At 41.3% G+C, this 19,069-nt stretch overlaps 1 protein-coding gene across 2 annotated transcripts in view; it reads left to right on the forward strand.

Annotated features, from left to right (window-relative positions):
- Positions 1 to 19,069, forward strand: part of ROCK1 (Rho associated coiled-coil containing protein kinase 1) — a 182,088-nt gene that overhangs the window by 128,304 nt on the left and 34,715 nt on the right. For both annotated transcript variants that reach the window (XM_084620659.1, XM_084620660.1), the window contains exons 18-23: positions 3,225 to 3,375; positions 4,976 to 5,136; positions 6,519 to 6,703; positions 7,389 to 7,458; positions 15,144 to 15,238; positions 18,096 to 18,261. In XM_084620659.1, coding sequence (XP_084476785.1) covers positions 3,225 to 3,375; positions 4,976 to 5,136; positions 6,519 to 6,703; positions 7,389 to 7,458; positions 15,144 to 15,238; positions 18,096 to 18,261 — 828 coding nt within the window. The remainder of the gene's footprint in view (positions 1 to 3,224; positions 3,376 to 4,975; positions 5,137 to 6,518; positions 6,704 to 7,388; positions 7,459 to 15,143; positions 15,239 to 18,095; positions 18,262 to 19,069) is intronic.

A 19,069-nucleotide genomic window follows, 5' to 3' on the forward strand; every position in this document is an offset into this window, starting at 1 on the left:
TCCTATATTGGTTGAGACCATTCTGGATATCAGATCTGCTCGAGATGTCCCAGAAGCTTTCCATACATCTTCCTTCCTACCCTAATGTGATATCCCAAACCTCAGTCAGACAATGTATCTAGATGCAGTCTTTGCACCTGACAGCCAGGATGTTGGCTAGCTGAACAACACTGACAGAAGGTGTTCCGTACGGGTTCATAAAATTCTGACACAGAGCAGGAAACCATCCGTAAAGTTGACCTACTTCTCCAAATGGGAAAAATTCTCCATTTGGGCAACCTGGAATAATACTGACCCAGTGGAGCCCCCGTAATCAAAGATGATGTACTGTGACCTGCTCTTGCACATGTGGGACTGATATTTAACTCCCTTGAAGTTAACCTCACTGCCACATTGGCCTGTCACACTCCAGTACAGTTGCACTCTGTCTTGTCACACCCCTGCTATTTAATTTCTTTATACTTTCTCCCCAGTAAGAGTACCGACTTCCATAGGGGACCTCAGTGTTGTCGTTTTAAAGCTTATAAAGCCTTCTTTTGAACTGCTGTTGGAGTGCTCGGTATATTGTCTTACCATCAGGATGTTTCTTCTTGTGGCCATTACATCAGCAGAGAGAGTTAGCAAGCTCCAAGGTCTTGTGGCCAGACCACCTTGTATATCCTTCCATAGGAAGGTGATGAAACCATACCCCAAATTCATAACTAAGGTAGTCTTGGAATTTCACCTGAATCAATCAATTTTCCTGCCAGTCTTCTTTGGAAAGCCGCAGTCCTCACAAGGAGAAAAGGTGCTCCATCCTCTAGCATCTCCAGGGTCATGTTCAATTGTCCCAAAAGAAATGAGTCCTTAGACTCTCTCCCTGCCTCTTTGTGGCCATAGCTTTGCTTGTATGTTCTATATCAACTGACAAGGGGGAGCGAGGTCCCAATTCCTGTGCTCGGAAGCAGTAAAATTGTGGAACTGTTGTATCCAGCATGACATCAACATCTTGGCCTCATACTCACCTGGACACTAGAACACCACAGTGGACTCACTGAGCAAGAGATTCTCACAAGACCACGAGTGGGAGTTAGACACAAGAGACCTGCAGCACATATTCAACTTCTGTGAATTTCTGAGTATAGATATCCTCTCCATGGCCAAAACTGCCAAATGTCCCTGCGGGGCATCTTCCTCATTACATGGGATGCACCCCTACTCTACGCTTTTCCACCCTCTCCCCTATTTTCACAGTGCTTCACAAGACACAGGTGGAATGAGCTACAGTCATTCTCATAGCCCCAACGTGGCCATGAAAGATTTGGTACCCTTACCTTGTGTGCAGGTGGCTTGTCCACCAATCACCCTACAGTTGACTGCATACCTCCTCTCTCAAGACACAGGCCAAATCCTCCAATCCAATTTAGAACTCCTCCATCTGAAGGCATGGCTCCTTCATGGTTCTGGGATTTGGAGATGACCTGTTCAGAACAGGTAAAAGAGATTCTTTTAGGTAGCAGGCATGATAAAAACTTGCCTTACTTATCTCAATAAATTGAAAAGATTCCAAACTTGGTGCAACACCAAACATGTCCTCGCAATAAATGCTCCTTTATTGCTCATTCTAGACTACATTCTAGAATAACTTAAAAGAGCAGGATTGCCCACAAGCTCCATTTGGCTTCCACCACTGCATTCCACCTCAAGATAGACTGTCATTCCGTATTTACCTATGCACGAACAAAAAGATTCCTTAAGAGCCTTCAAAATTTGTACCATCAAATACAAGACCCTATCCCACCTTGGGATCCCAGCCTAGTGTTGCGCTGTCTCACCAGTGCCCCGTTTGAGCCCATTGCAGCATGCTCCTACATACGCCTATCCATGAAAACAGCATTTCTTGTCGCCATCACATCCACCCGACAGATAAGAGAAATAGGTGCTCTCTTGGAATACCCACTATACACAATCTTTCACAAAGACAAAGTCATGATCACATCCGAAACTCTTACCCAAGGTGCCGTCCTCTTTCCATCTAAACCAACCTATCCACCTTCTCTCCTTCTTCCCAAAGCTGCATAGCAGCCAACATGAAGCCACTCTGCACATCTTGGAAGTCATATAAGCATTAGCCTTTTATCTTGACTGAAGAAAATCTTTCAGGCATTCACCATGCTTATTCCTCTCTATTGCTGAAAGATCAAAGGTAGCAGTTTTATCCAAACAGATCTCAGAGTACATCCACCTTTTGCTGTCAACACAAACTGGATCTTGAATGCATCCTACTCACTCGCTGTCTACCTCGATTGACTTTCTAAACAACGTGCTGATTACTGACATTTGCAAAGTCGCCACTTGGGCATCCACAGACACCTTTAGCCAATACTGTGTCATTACCGATGACGTGGCATCAGATGCCCTACTAGGATATATTGTCCTATCGTCCTTGGTTCACATCACTCCGAAGCCCCAGCCTTCCATCTAAGGGCACTACTCTACAGTCACCTACAGTGGAGCACCCATAGGGACACTGCTTGAAAAAGAGACGATTGATTACTCACCCTGTGCAGTAACTGAGATTCTTCGAGATGTGTGTCCCTATGGGTGCTCCACTACCCGCCTTCCTCCCCTCTGCTTCTGAGTTTTAAATGTAGACTCTGCGGTAGAGAGGGAACTGAGGGTGGTTGGACCGAACAGCTCTATGTAGATGGTGCAAGATGGGGAGAAATGCATGTGCAGCCCCATGGGTGCTTCTACTGAAGGTCTCCCATCTCAGGCGCACCTACAGTGGAGCATCCATAGGGACACGCATCTCTAAGAACCTCAGTTACTGTACAGGATGAGTAACCTTTTTTCACTTAGACAACCACTACCAAGGAAGAGGCACAGAAATGCTAGCAGTAATTAAAACCTTTATTGATTAATGCATTCTTCAGTTCATTCAAAATGAGAAATGATTGATATCTTATGAATTCATAGATTGCTGAATAAAATGAGTGTTTTTTCTTCAAAGTCTTATTACCCCCTTCCTCTCCTTCAAGCCTCATTTTTAAACACCTAAAAAGACATGGTATAATACATCCTATTAATATTATGACTTGCGAATAAACAAAAATGTAACCCTTCCTTTTTTTTAAGGGAAGAAAAGGAAATGTGGGTCCATTCGACGGCTTGGTAAAATACTCCAGAATTTATTTTTACAGTTCTGCTTTAATCAAGTATGCTTTTTTTGTCCTAATTTGCAGGAAAAGAATAACTTAGAAATAGATTTAAACTATAAACTCAAAATATTACAACAGCGGCTGGAACAGGAGGTAAATGAGCATAAAGTGACTAAAGCTCGGTTAACTGACAAACATCAATCAATTGAAGAGGCAAAATCAGTTGCAATGTGTGGTATGTATTTCCTTTTAGTTTCAAACAAAATACTGAGCAATAATAAGGTCTGTTTTCCTAATTCCGTTACAATGTCAAAGAATGTTTTTAATGTAGTGTTCATAAAACCAGTTTTTAATCCTTGGTGTAGAGAAAATGTATATGCATATCAAAATTGGAAAACATACATAATGTAATACATTATTTAAAGATCCTGGGCTCTCTCTTTAGTTGGTATAAGTCAGCATAGGATCTGTTAACGTCTCTGTACTACAAATATGAAAACCCTGTACTGTTTATATCTTTAAGTTAAGGAAACATTAGTTACCTATAATTTTACTGCTTTGAAGTTATCACACATGACTTGTACTCATCCAACCACTTCCCTTCATAATTTAGAGGCCCATGTTTTTTTAGTGTGTTCTAGGGTTGCCCGGCATCCGGTTTTCGACTGGAACGCCCAGTAGAAAAGGGACCCTGCTGGCTCGGGTCAGCACTGCTGACTGGGCCTCTAAAAGTCTGGTCGGTGGTGCAGCAGGGCTAAGGCAGGCTCCCTGCCTGCCCTGGCTCCATGCAGCTCCCTGAAGTGGCTGGCATGTCTGGCTCCAAGGCGCAGTGGGGGTCATGGGGGGCTCCGTGCGCTGCCCCCGCCCTGAGTGCCAGCTCCACAACACCCATTGGCCGGAAACTACAGCCAATGGGAGCTGTGGGGGCGGCGCCTGTGGGTGCAGGCAGTGCACAGAGCCCCCTGGGCCCTCCGCCTAGGAGCTGGACATGCAGGCTGCTTCTGGGAGCCACCTGAAGTAAGTGCTGCCCAGACCCCAAACCTCTCGGCTCCAGCCTGGAGCCCCCTACTGCACCCTTGCCCCAGCCCGGAGCCCCCTCCTGCATCGTGAACCTCTCATGTCTGGCCCCATCCTGGAGCCTACACCCCCAGCCAGAGCCCTCACTCTCTCCTATACACCAACCCCCTGCCATACTGGTGAAAGTGAGTCAGGTTGGGGGAGAGTGAGCAACGGAGGGAGGAGAGATGTAGTGAGCGGGGGATGGAGCCTCAGAGAAGGGGTGGGGCCTCGGGGCAGGAGGGCGGCAAGGGTGTTTGGTTTTGTGCGATTAGAAAGTTGGTAACCCTACTGTGTTGACACACCTTAGGATGTTTTTTGCTATTCGTTCTATCAAAATTTTTATTTAATTTCATTTTTCAATGGCTGTTGTTGGAAGCTCTCTGTTTTTGAGCAACACATGAACTGGCTGGAACATTTCAAGCACTGATATAATGGCAGTTAGCGGAGTGACAAGTAGCTGCCTGTAGGAGGGTCCTAACACTCTGGCAATCACTATCACTGTGTCTCTGTTTGTTGCAACAATACTATAATGATTTTGTTCAGTAGTAGACTAGAGATGCATACTCATCTGAATGTAAAGGATTTCAAACACCCCAGCCATTGTGTGGGGGGAGAGAAACCCTGTGCTTAACTCCCAAGGATAGAATCAAAGCTCGAATATTAGGTGTATTTAAGAAAGGCATGGTCAAGCAAACATGTTCTTAGAAGTAACATATTTGTATTTTTGCAAATATACCTTTTTATTGTGCGGTCAATTGCTTTTGTTTCCTGTTTAGAAATGGAAAAAAAAGTAAAGGAGGAGAGGGCAGCAAGAGACAGGGCAGAAAATCAAATAGTTCAGATTGAAAAACAATGTTCCACGCTGGACTTTGACCTGAAGCAGTCTCAGCAGAAGCTTGAGCACCTCACTGAGCAAAAGGAGAGGCTTGAGGATGAAGTAAGCAAAACCTGCATTTTTACTTATCATGTTTTCTATGTAAAAGACAAATTAAAGAATGATAGTTGCATTAAGAAATAGAAAACTGAATCTATTTAAGTTGAGATATTTATGTAGCGTAACGTTATTGAATATAACTGTACTAAGAAATTTCACCTAAATGGTGTAAACATTTATGTCTGAGTAGGTCAAATGCCATGTCTGTCTCAGACCCTGGATAATATGTCTTTCTTTCAGTCTTCCTTTATAAGTGCTATGCATTAATAGTGAACTGATTCCAGGTATGAAGTCAGTGGGGTCCTACGCAATAGAGTTATGCAGGAAGTAAGTTTTGCAGAGATGGGTTTCAAAGTGGCTAGCATATTTTCTTCTGCATTATCAAAGCCATCAATTTATTACTGAAGAATATACTATCTGTGTATTAAAGGACACTAAGTTGAATTGCAAAACAGTTAGTAAATTCAAACGTTAATTTTCCCATATTAATGTTACTTAGCCAGATCTAACATTTGACATGTATTCATTTATGCTGTTATAATTGTATGCCTTAATTTATAACATTGCTAGTTAATGTTGCTGTGAGAAGCTAACTTTTTGGTGTCCTGTCGCTTTTGTGTTTGAACTCTTACCTGATTGGTAATTTTTGCATTTAATTTTATTTCTATTTTTTTTAAATAAAGCTTGCCTATGAGTTTGAACATGCACTCTTATTACACTTGCAAAATAGATATTTTGTGTGTTCTGAATTTGAATTCTTCAAAATGCAGTGTATCATTCAGAGCATGCAAAATTTAATCTCAGAAACACCAGCTGAAAGTTGTTGTAAGATATATAAGAGCTAATTGTTATTAGGTCTCATCCCCACTGTCCTTTCAGATTAAATTGGAAGAGTCAGTCTGAAAGCCTTTCTGCTAGGCCATGTTGTCTGCAATTCAAATTTTAGACCGCTCTGGGCCGCATAACTTTCTAGGGTGAAAAGACATAAAGCTTGTAAAACCTGAATTCCACAAAGAATGGGGGGGTCTGTCAAACCTCTTGGGCCTCTTCCACTGTCCCCCTTAAGGTAGAATAGATGAGAATGAATTCATGCCCCACCCCAGAGTCTGTTACAAAAGAAAAAATGAATGGCTGGGAACAGGGCAGTTCTTGAGGCCGAAATATAGACTAAAATCTATAAGAAAAACTAGTTTCTATGATATTGCACCCAAGTAATATTGAAGGCTATTTTGAATATTTGTATGCATTATTTCATGATTAAAATGTAGGAAATGGTTATGCTTGACATAAAATAATGCACATGTGAAACATTATTACTTTTAACAAAATCCAGGAAAATATTTGGTAAAAGAATTTTAAATTAAAATGATTTATTAAACAATTAGGTTAAGAATCTAACACTTCAGCTGGAACAAGAGATAAATAAGCGACTAATGACACAGAATGAACTGAAAACACAAGCCTTTGAGGCAGACAACTTGAAGGGTTCTGAGAAGCAGCTGAAACAGGAGATCAATACGTTGTTGGAAGCGAAGAGATTATTGGAATTTGAGTTTGCTCAACTCACTAAGTAAGTAGAGGCCTGACATAAAATGGAAAATCCTTTTTTTTTTTTTCCCATGTTCATGTATTTTGTCGGTCACCTTTTTCCAGAAACCAAAAATACTTGTTGGCATTTTTTAAATGTGCTTTGTGAAGATGTGTATGTATTTATTGTATTAGAATATTTTTATTTTGAAATATAAAAAGCTTTGCTTTGCTGATACTTCTATGCTCAGGCTTGTCCAGCCTTTCTGGAGCAATTGAAGTGCCTATCCAAGAACCACCATTTTAGGTTTAGACTTTGGAGCGTCTGTTGGAGGACCACTGAGCTCCATGACTGGGTACATTTTTTCTCCTTAAAACACTCCTCCTCTCACTTATGATTTTTTTAGCTTGACAGGAGCCCGCATTACTTTTCCAACAAGAATATCCTTCCCTCATTGGACCTGTGCCACAATAGTCTGCAGGTCGAAGACCGAAACCAAGCATTTTCGGAGCACTGCTTCCCATCCAAATTATCTGTGGCGGCTACCATTATGGTACCATAAATTATATTGTTACACTGGAATCTTAGAATGTGGTGTTTATGAATTACCATGTTTACAGGTGGTGTGTGAAGGAGGAGGTGGGTGCATATGAAAGAAAAATGTTGAGTTTAAAGGTGCAAGTGTAATGGGTGGCTTTTATATGAGGTTTTGTTTTCTCTCTTTAAGGCAATACAGAGGAAATGAAGGTCAGATGCGGGAACTTCAGGATCAGCTTGAAGCTGAACAGTATTTTTCAGTAGGTTTAATTTTACAAAAATAAATGATTGTTTTGTTCAATAACTTCATGACTAAATACCCCAATGCTCTGACATAAATGAGTGACACACAAAATACTACTAAAATATACAAATAATACACAAAAATCAAGCTAACAACATGAAAAGATAGTGATATGTATATAGTAACAATCATAAATACTGTACTTGGTCTATTACCCTTCTTTTATATGATTTTGTGGGCAGCAAAGGTACTGTGTTCCATTTATGTTGCATAAGTAATAACACTTCATATGCATATAGTAGTGAACTCCCTCCAAAAACTTCCTAAAAGTGCCTCAGGTATAAACTAGTTCCAAATTAGTTTGCTCATAATCTAGCAGACTTGATTAGAGAGCCAGGTGTCACTTTCCCATTGGGTAGATTTATTCTATTTATTTAATCTACCTCCTAAATTGGGTAGATTTATACAAGATTCAGCCAATGCATTTGGCATTGAACTTTAGGATGAATTGAAAGAAAGAAGATTCATATAGTTTAAGGCCAGAAGGGCCCATTAGATCTTCTAGCCTCACTCTTCTTGTATATCACAGGCTATTAAATTTTACCCAGTTATCCCTGTGACGGTGCGCAATAACTTGTGTTTGGCTAAAAGAGATCTTCCAGAAAGGCATCTTATCTTGATTTTAAGACATCGAGAGATGGAGAATCCACCCCTTCCATTACTAGTTTGTTCAGTGGTTAGTCACCCTCACTTTTCAAAGTTTATACCTTATTTCTAATCTGAATTTGTCTGGCTTCTGCTTCTACAAATCGGTTTTTGTTATGCTGTTCTCCTCAAGGTTAAAGAGCCCTGTAGTGCCCAGTATTTTCTCCTCATGAAGGTACTTATACACTGTATTCAAGTCACCTTTTAGTCTTCTTTTTTAGTCAGGTAAACATACTGAACTTTTTAAGGCTCTCAGTGTAAGGTATTTTATCTGGCCTCAAATCATTTGTGGGTTTTTTCTGCAACCTCCAATTTTTCAACATTCTTTTTATAATGTGGACAACAGAGAGAGATACAGTAGTCCAATATCAGCCTCACCATATACTAAGGCCATGCTAAGAGATACTTAATATCCAATTTATCCAAGTCAGTAAGGTTTATTAACTTTTCTGTTTGCAAAGCCTTAGCATTTGAGGAAATTTGGCTTAGTCTAGGCGTCTGAAGACTCAGTCCAGGCTCTAACCTTGTAGGATATTACAGATGGGACAGATAGTGATCCCTATATTTTGGTTGTCTAACACTTTTTTTGATAAAAATAACTGAGCTTTTTAAGCTGTAACACTTCCATTCTTTGCCATAGGCCCTTTACATTTGTCAAGGAGCAAGCCTGTGGGCTAAAGGAATGTCTTCCCTTTGTTCCATGAGATTCCATTGAGGTTTGGCTGAGAGATAAACTGTTAAAAATCAGTTTCATATGTCTCACTTGCATTTCTCACAAAAATTTTGGCATCACGCTAAAATAATAACTGAACAGGAACATTTAAAAAAAACTCAGCAGTGTGGGTAGAGAGCCAGGCAGGGCTTCTTCATCACCTCCAAAACCCACTGTATGGCCCCAGCGTCCTATACATTCCTCTGAGATAATAGCTTTCTGCTGCTGCCAGCAATAATGTAGTTAGTTCTATAGCTCATGTGGTAGAAATCTGTGCTACATTGCAGAAGGTAAAGGTTCAGATGCTGCTGCTGCTGCATAATTGGGCAGTTGTTCCAGTTGTACATAATAGAATTTGTTTTTACTTTAAAAAAAAAAAGGAAATATAGGAAATTGCATGAAAAACTACATTAAAATGTTGTTTAGGTTGCAAAATCAATTACTCGAAAATCAGGAAGATGCCAGATCTATGGTTATTCTCTGCAACCTTATTTCTGCCTATTTGTGTGTGTGAATGATAACAGTCTTTAATTATATGATCACCTACAATGTTTTTTTTCCTGCAGGACACCTGCTTCTTTCACCGCACAAGTTGGATGCATAGGGGGTTGAATTAAGGTTGCATAGACAACTGTAAATGTGGCATTTCTTAACTACTGAGTACTTGACTTTGCAACTTAAATAATTTTTAATATATCTTTAGTATGTAATACTATACCCAGTTTGCACACACGACTCTTCATGCCCACAAAACCTCATTCTTTAATATGTGGGATGCTTGAGTCACAATTGGGCCAATCTAACCAAACCATCTTTAAGTTAAACGCTCTTTATCCGAAGATTTTCAGAGTGTTGCACTCTGTGGTGTAGGTTAATACCCGTCTATCCATGCATCACAGAAAGTGAATAGCCAAACAGTAAAGAACTGCACTGGAGCCCCAGATTCCACCTTCCCTGTCTTTCTTTTTACTATTAATCAGTAACTTTTCTTTCATTGAGTGTATTTATTGCACTTGATTTACAATCCTAGGATTTTGGCTGGAGAGAAAATAACCTTTTAACATATAATTATATTATTCACTGGATGTGTTTTTACACTGTCCTAATATAGCTTTACATTGCTGCAGCCCAAGTCTAACCTAAGTAGAGACAGCTTTTCAAAACTATGAATTCTTTGAGTGTCTGTCAGCATGGATCCCACTCTAGGTGCTTATGTCTCTTAAGCATGCAAGAATGGATTTTTTTGACTAGTCATGTTTGTTGGGGCTCTGCATGTGTCCTGTGCTGCCTCCATGCTCCTACATGAGGTAAGGAGTGGGGTGGATGGGGCAGCCTCAGTCTTCCCTCATGTCCTTCTCGCTGCTCATGCTAGTGGGACAGAACCTAGCTGATGTTTGATCCACTAGACCAGCGGTGGGCAAACTACGGCCTAAGGGCTGGATCCGGCCCGCGGGATTGCCTCCCGTGGTGCTGCAGGCCCCGCTCCGCTCTCAGAAGCCGCCAGCACCACATCCCTGGGGCCCTGAGGGGGCAGAGGGCTCTGTGCGTTGCCCTTGCCTCCAGGCACTCCTCCCACAGCTCTCATTGGCCAGGAACAGGGAACTGTGGCTCATAGGAGCTTCGGGGGAGGTAACTGGAGGCGTTGCAAGGGCAGTGCGCGGAGCCCTGTGCGCTGCCACACACATCCTTCTTCCCCCTACCCCCCACCACAGTGGCCACGCAGGGACGTGGTGCCGGCTGCTTCCCGGAGTGGCACAGCATGGGGCCAGGGCAAGCATACAGGGAGACTGCCCTGGCTCCGGTGAGCGCAGCTGCTGCCCCAGAGCCACTTTAGGTAAGTGATGCCAGGCTGGAGCCCAAACCCCTCCTGCACCCTGCCCCCCGCCCCCAACTTTCTGTCCTCTGCACCCTGCACCCTGTCCACCCCAACCCCCTGCCACATCCCGCACCATTCCTGCACCCCACCCCCTGCCCTGAGCCCCCTGCTTCACCCCACATTGTCTTGTACCTCAACTCCTTCCCTGACTCCCCTCATACACCTGCACCCCTTCTCTGCCCCAATCCCTTGCCCTGAGCCTGTTCCTGCACACCGTACTCTCTCCCGCACCCCAACCCCCTGCCCTGGCTCTGCATACAATTTCCCCACCCAGATGTGGCCCTCAGCCCAAAAGGTTTGCCCATCCCTGCTCTAGACCTTAACTTGAACTAAATTTCTGTTATTCTGAGACTCTTCTGAACAATCTCTGTTCTTTTCATTTAGTTCTTTCCATTTCATTCATTTTCATTTAGTCGCCTTAGTCTGCTCTAGTACATGACTTTAGAAATGCCAGACTCTCAGTCCATAGGCTTCAAAGTCTGTCCATCCTGCAGTGGACTAATTCTGCTGAAAGACTGGCTTGACAGATACCTATTCCACTTTGGAGAGTCCTGTAACTGAAGTAGATTCTTGGTCTCAGTCTCCTTCTTTGTGAGGACTGGGAAGTCGTGAGAAGCAAGAGTAATGCTCCACCTTCTGGAGCAATCCACGGAAGTGGCATTGGATCCAGATGTATTGCGTTAGAAGACCCTTCTAGTAGTCTCTAGATTGCATAAGGTGGACTGATGACTTCAAAGACCTCCTCAGAGAAAACAGCAGTGAAGCCAGATCCAATGTCAGCACCGGTATCACTTTTGGTGCTGAAGACACCGACAGCCCCAACATTTAATCAGCATTTCAGAGGTTGAAGCAAAGTGCTGAAAGGGGTCACTCTCAGCATTGGGGTAGGAGCTCAAGAAGGATCTCTGTCTCCTTGTAAAGAAAGGGACAGGACATCAGAAGATAGTTCGGTCAAGTCCAGTGTGGCCTTGAGGATCAGTGGAAAGGAGCAGACTGCAATGTAGCAGACTCTACCTGTGTGGAAGTGTCCCCATCGATGTTGACTCCAGCACCAGCAGGGCAGACTTGGAGTGCACTGGAGTCATGGTCGGCACCAAGATATGTATTGGCACTGGTACAGACCTTGACACCAACAATACCTTACCAGTCAGCACCACCTGTGGAAGAGGTGTACCCCTTCTCCACCGTTTCCCCCAGGCACATCTTTTTGCTGGCAGCCTGCAGAGATCCGTCTCCACTAAAGTCCACAAATTGTACCACTAGGAGATCCAAGGACCTGTACAGACCTCAGCTACTAGCCCACCAGGATTGTCACTGGACCAGCCAGGAATCCGAGAGCCACCTGTATGTGTATGGGATGCCACTGTGGCTATTGCAGCTTACTTTTCCCAGCCTTTAGGAGCTTGTCCCTACAGTGGTAGAAGACCAGGAAGTCTCCCTCTCTAGCAGCTTTTCTAATAAGACCTCAGTCACGGGCATACACAGAGGAGCGAGATCCAGAGGTCCAGCAGCCCCCCTCACCTCTTAAGAAATTCTCCTCACTGTCTCTGGTGGTAGATAGTTTCAAGGCAATTCAGGAGCTCCTAGTGCAGACTGCAGACATCTTGAAGATGAGACTTCAATCATCCCTGAAAAATTCCACAAGTTATTTGACATTTAGTCAGCCACTAGCCCTCCCAGGATTGTTCTCCCCATAAACAAGGCCCTGTTCCAAAGATTCTGGTCTACAAGCATGATTAGCCTTTAACTCTTTTAAAGTCCACCTGGCGGTGATATCAGGGTGCCATGCACCAATTCAGTCACCTTCGGTCTTTTTACACCCTGTGGTGTTCAGATTTCTCAAAGCTTTTTTCATATCTGCCATCACTCCCACCATCCAGAAAGGATGCTGCTTTTCAGTGACCTCCAGTGGGATCTCCAGATACACAGTATCAAAGCAGAAAGAATGGTTGCTTGCAATATAGTAACTATGGTTCTTCAAGATGATGTCAGTGTGATCCCACCACTTGCTTTCCATCCCTGATTTCTGGAGCTCTTAGCTACACAGGCTTCGAATTGCAAAGGAGCTGAGGGAGGGTCGCAGCCACCTTGCCCTTTGTGCCCTCATGTGGAAGCATAAGGAGGCAGAGTGCATTCTCACCTGCAGTGGGACTGTACTGCTAGTCAAAAAAAAAAAAAAAGAAAAGAAAAAAGAAAAATTCACACGGCTAGTCAAACAAAATCTAGTCTCCCTCACATGAGGCACATGCTCACTTATAGTGGGATGCCCACTGAGTACAATATCTTGAAGAACCACAGTTACTGTAGAGTAAGTAACCATTCTTTTTCATTTGGGTAGCTATATATAGACATATACAAATCTAAGAAAAACAAACTAAAGTGTGTATATGTAGACAACATATAAGGGCTCTATATAAAATTGTTATATTTTAGGTCCTAATTTTGACACCCATTACCTATAGTCCCCAGTGGGATTACTCAGGGGGTAAGGTACTATTCAATATGAGTAGGCATGGCAAAATCAGACACTTAGTTTAGTCAAGCCAAATTCATTGTAATATAGTCTATTAATCCAAATAGTTGACTTTTTTTATTATATTCAACCAAATGACTATCATCTTGATCTTGGGAATAGGAAAGTATTTGAGTCAGTGTAAATGGGTTTGCACAAGGGAATCTTAGGAAGGAGGGATGAAATCTACTTTTGTGCTATGGTAGGCTCCACAATGTTGTTCCTCAGTGTGTTTGTTCAAATTACAGAGAAAATAGCACCCCATGCATTCTGTACATGTTCCTCAGAATGCTAGGAAAACATCTTTGTTATCATCCTATGGGCATCTCTGCTGATTCAGCCCCAACAGAGCAATGGTTCATAGCACTCAGAAACCATTCTCCGCACTTTCATGCACTGGGATTGTATCAATATTGTACTCAGGGCCTTCCATGTCTCTCATTTGGCTGGAGGATTTGTTTCATTTGTGTGAGTACAGACAGCGGCGTAAGATGCTCTCTAATGCATGAACTTGAAATATCCTTGTGAATTTATATAGTCAGTTGAGATTTCAGCTTGAGAAATATTTTTATACCTGTCACAGTTTCAGGGTTAACTTCACCTTTGACCACTCCCTTCCTTGCCTTCTTTGAAGGCACCTACTTAAGCTGTCAGGCTTCCAGCTGTCACCTCTCTCTCAGAAAAAGACCCGTTTCTCTCTCTCCAGACCTGGGGTTTAGGCTTGCATTCCTTCTGCACCTCACTGTCATTTCCCCAGCAGGTCTGACCATGGTCCAACACTGTGGTTAACTTAGGGTCATTGCTACAGCAGTGTATACTTGTTACCATTTAGCCTTCATAAAGCATAATACATTTATTCTTGTGGTAAATGCATTACAGAGACAACAAATAAAAACCATAAAAGTTCCTATAAACATGCTAAAAGCTTACCAGAGATCACCCATCAGTCTTTTGGGTCCTAGTAGATCAACGTCTTTCAACCTTTCCACAAGGATTGGGGTCCACCCCATCCCTTGGACACAGGGTCCTATCTGTTTACTGGATCTGAAAAAAGGCACTGTGTTTAAACTCTGCCTTTTTATGCCAAAAGCGCTTTGTTTGTCTGATGGTCTCTGGACCAGTATATGCAAGCCTCCACAGGGTGTGGTACCTCCCTGGAGGTGTTTACAACCTGAGTAGTTCACTGAGTAATCACTGTTTTTGATTTCAGGAGTTGTGGTAACTCTCCCCCTGGAGTTACATGTAAAACAATATGTAAACCATTCATACAATACAGTTAATACAGTGTGGTCCCCAAAGATAATGCAGTATCTATCATAATACCCACTACAAAGAAGTTTATTTTGTAATCATTTGTTTAACTAAACTTCACTGTAATTTTATCATACATATCATGATTTGTGTAACATTTTACTAATTGGAAGACCAGGAGTACAGTGTTTTTACCCTGATCCTTTCGTCAGTTTTATGAACTCATGTAATTAAAGAAGTATTAATCAGTATGATCTGAATTCTTAGCCATAGTTCTTCAGAGTAAAATGTTAATTTTAAGCTTAGAGGATGATTATTACTGTTTTTAATATTTGTATTATCCTGGAACCTAGGAATCCCAGTCATGGACCAGGACTTCATTGTGTTATGCCGTGTACAAACAGAACAAAACTATAGTCTCTGCTCTCAAGAGCTTGCCATCTAAGTATGAAACAACAGATGGATACAGACAGACGGGGGAGTACAAGGAAACAATGAGACAATATTATCAGTTAGCATAATCAGAAGTGATATCAGTGTACCAGCTGTCTAACCGTTGTGAAAATGTTTTTATAGGTATCACAGCAAAGGAGAGTTTTAAGGAAGGATTTGAATTATGATTTCTTTCCAATACTTCCCTTACAGACACTTTACAAAACTCAGGTAAAGGAGCTTAAAGAAGAAATTGAGGAGAAGAATAAAGAAACTCAAAGAAAAATACAGGAATTGCAAAATGAAAAGTATGTCCATTTTATATTTTCTAGCAGAAAAATCCTTACCTTATACAGTAGTGTGGTATCAATCTTGAAGCCCTGAATCCAGGATAAAAAAATTTTTTTTTCCCCTGCAATAATGCTGAGAAATGACTACTTACAAAAAGTATAACAGGTCTTGTAATATGGTGAATATATAGGATGTTACTTATATTGATGGATGATTAAGAATGGAGTCAGGGTTTATGTTTATTTTCTTGGACTAGGTTTGGAGTTTTTGGAGAGAAATGTTATTAGTCCTGAGAGTTTAGAAATGTCTGACATTTTGAAAAATAGTTTTGTTGGATTCATAATTTTGTCAGACTCACTTCCCTCCTCCAAAAATGTTGTTAGCCTGGTAATTGCATTTAGTTTTTGAGCCAATAAATGGTTTTCAGACAAAGAATTTTAATGAAGATAATACTTCATTTGAAAGCTCATTTTAAATGTGTCGTACTAACTACAACCAAACCAATTAAGTTTATCCAATTTTGTGAATCTTTTCAAATAATTGAAGAATATACAGTTTACAGTATTTCAAAACTTACGAAAGACTATTACTTAAAACTGTTTCCAATTCACTAATTTGTTCTTCTATCTATGCAGAATTAGGCCTGTCCATTTCATAAACTTTACACAGGCGCAAAACCATCACTTTTTGAATATAGTACAGAACTTGTGGTACTTGACAAGCATGGTCATTGGTCTGCATAAGTATTGCAGACAAGTCTTTAAGAGTAAATTAGGGCATGTTAAGAACAATGTTCACTGTGGATTTGGGAAGAAGGAAAGGAAGGAGAGAGAAGACACCATGTTGTTAAATATGATATAAGGAGAGATTATCAGCCAATCACAGCCCTGAGCAAGAAAATGTAGGAGAATCTCAATTCCCCAAGGTGGGGACAAGGGAAGAGACACTCCCTTTAGCCCTTTCGGTGTCTCTTCTCTTTTTTTTTTCTTTTTTTTTCTTTTTTTTTCTCTCCATTCCCATTTATTTTTTTGTTGTCTTATGGAGGCTTTTTATTCCCTTACCCCTTCAGCATAAGATATGTTGTATACATTTTTAATTAGATCTATACATGAGCTATTCCAAACTAATTGTCTGATTGTTGCCTGTCTACGCTAGGGGCCCTCTTACAAATACACAAAATCAGGGACTCAGCTGCAGCACAGTTGTCGTTGAACTATGAAAGCATATTTTCATATTGCAATATGGATAGGCCTTTAATATAACCTCATACTCCAGTAAAAACTTAACCTGGCTTTAGTATGGTTTGGGGAACCTGTGAATATCCCCTCTATATTGTAACATACCACCATGTTTTTTACCATATTGGGGGCTGTGATGCTTCCCTGGATTGTGGGGCAACTCGCTACAACCTTCCCTTAACATGAAAAATCCTTGAACTGTGCCAGTTGTGGGTCAGCTGCCTAACTCCACTGGCCATAGGCAACACAAACACTGCTCTCTAGGCCCTGCAGGCCACACTGTCACTCTATAGGTTACCGATTGGCACACCCCCCAGCCCTTGAACCTTCCAAATGTCTCCCTGGAGTACTGGCCCTTGTCTGCTGGACACTCTCACAGTTTCCACAGATTCACTTCTTCCAAATGCAGCTTACAAGTACACCCCAGTTTACAAGTTCCATCTTGGATCACTGCTTAGCACTTAGATGTATTTATAGTGAAATCAAGAATAAGTTTATTTAACAAAGCCTAGAGATTCAAGTAGTAGCAATTAGAAGTATTGGAAACAAATAGTTACATATAAAATAACACACATTCAAGATCCCAACCTTAAGACATTCGAGTATCTCCTTAATTTTAGAGTATTGCTCACCCAAAATCCTTGCAGTGCTTTACAGCCAGGCTGGCTGTGATGCACCTTTCATGAGACAAGCATGCTGTCAATTTGCCTTCTAGGTGAAGGATTCAATGTATTCATTTGCACTCCAAGGTATACTAGACCAATCTTTTGTCGATCTTCATAAAGAGGACACCCCTTCTCCTGTATGTTGCTTCCTGTAGATTTCCTCACTTGCAGATTTTGCAATCACTCCATTCACACTTGGTCCAGTATGCATATAGTAGGTATATAATAAACAAATGGCCAGACATGGAGATTGGTGTCAGTTACCTCCTGCCTGAAAGGAACATCTTCACGGTGTGTCATCTCCTGGTGACCTGCCATAACTCCAAAACCTTAACAACATAATTTTTAGTATACCATGTGCACATACATTTTGCAGTGATTATGACAACCAGTGGGCTTCTAGCTCTTGGGAGAGATTTTGCACGCCACTCTTTGGTGAACTATTATGCATATATCTGACCCAAGGGATCCCTGTAAAATCATATGCACCCACTTTGCCCTCTACCAGTTGGCACCAAAGGGAACCTAGCTTACAGGGGCCAACTGTGTTTTAACCTCCCAGTATGGCTGCATTTGTAGGGCAAGTGGACCCTTAGACACAACACTGTTGCAAAAAACTGTGCTTCAGCAGAAACTACCCAAACAGTATAGAGCATGATATCTGAGCAGTCTTTAACTTCATTAACTGTGGATGCTAGAAATGTAACAACTCTTATGCAGTAACCGTGGTTGAAAAAGGTTTCAAACATGGTATCAAGTGCTGATATGGACAGGACCTATGTCTTTTTGTAGTGCATTACATAGGTGTCATATCCCTTTTTAATGTAGACCTATTTGCTTCCCTCAATCCTTTAAAGGCAATGTTTTTTAAAAAACGATGCACTGAAAAGTACAGTGTGGGCTTGTTTGTTCTCCCTGCAAATATTAAGTATTTTCCACAGGAAACATAAGATCTTAACATTCTGTTATAGAGAAACTCTTGCTGCACAATTGGATCTGGCTGAAACCAAAGCTGAGTCAGAACAGTTGGCCCGAGGTCTCCTGGAAGAACAGTATTTTGAATTGACTCAGGAGAGCAAGAAAGCAGCGTCAAGAAATAGACAAGAAATTACTGACAAGGACAACATTGTAAGCCGGGTAAGTTGTTGTTGTTTAAATGTATAAAAAGTGGCTTTATTGTCAAAAAAAATATCAAACATTACAACTATAACTAAAAATTTGTGTGTGTGTGTGCATAAAAATTTAGAGACAGGTTTTTGAAGTCCAGCATCTTTGTGCGTGCAAATTGAGGCAGTTTTGCATCTGCTGTTATTTGTGCACATAATTGCTGCCACTTAGATATCTGAGGGCACGTTCAGGTACTTAGACATTTAAATTACATTATTTGAGCTCCCAAATAAATGTGGACACAAAAAGAGGGTCTGGGTTGAGGCCAAGTTGAAAATCAAGCACAGTATCTTTCAGTCGGTCCACCATTCATCACTATATATTTTTTAAATCATCAGTTTCTTTAATAGTGTACTCAGGGATCTGACTACATAATCACTTTCCTCATTCAGAAAGGATTTGAAAGATACTGGGTTTTCTCCAGGCAAATATTTTTAAATCAAAATATACAAGCTAGGAAGTCTCAACTTAAAAGAGCAACCATTTAATTTTTGCATTACATTTACAGTAATGTGTTAACTAAGAGTTTTTACTCACAAACCCTATTAATTTGCAGTGTAATATTTCTATTTTATAATATCTTTAAACTGTGTTCTTCCACTTTGGCCTTCTGCATGCAGAGGCATGCATGCACTCAGATACTGCCTAACATAACCCAGCAGTAAAATTTTGCGCATGATGACCAAAATGCATTGTTTTTCTGCATGCTATTATGTACTTTACACCCCCACATTAAATTATTTGAAGTAACATTTGTTGCAGTAATGTTACACGTGCA

Source organism: Lepidochelys olivacea (genome assembly GCF_965140295.1).
Source record: "Lepidochelys olivacea isolate rLepOli2 genome assembly, chromosome: 2".
Taxonomy (NCBI): domain Eukaryota; kingdom Metazoa; phylum Chordata; order Testudines; family Cheloniidae; genus Lepidochelys; species Lepidochelys olivacea.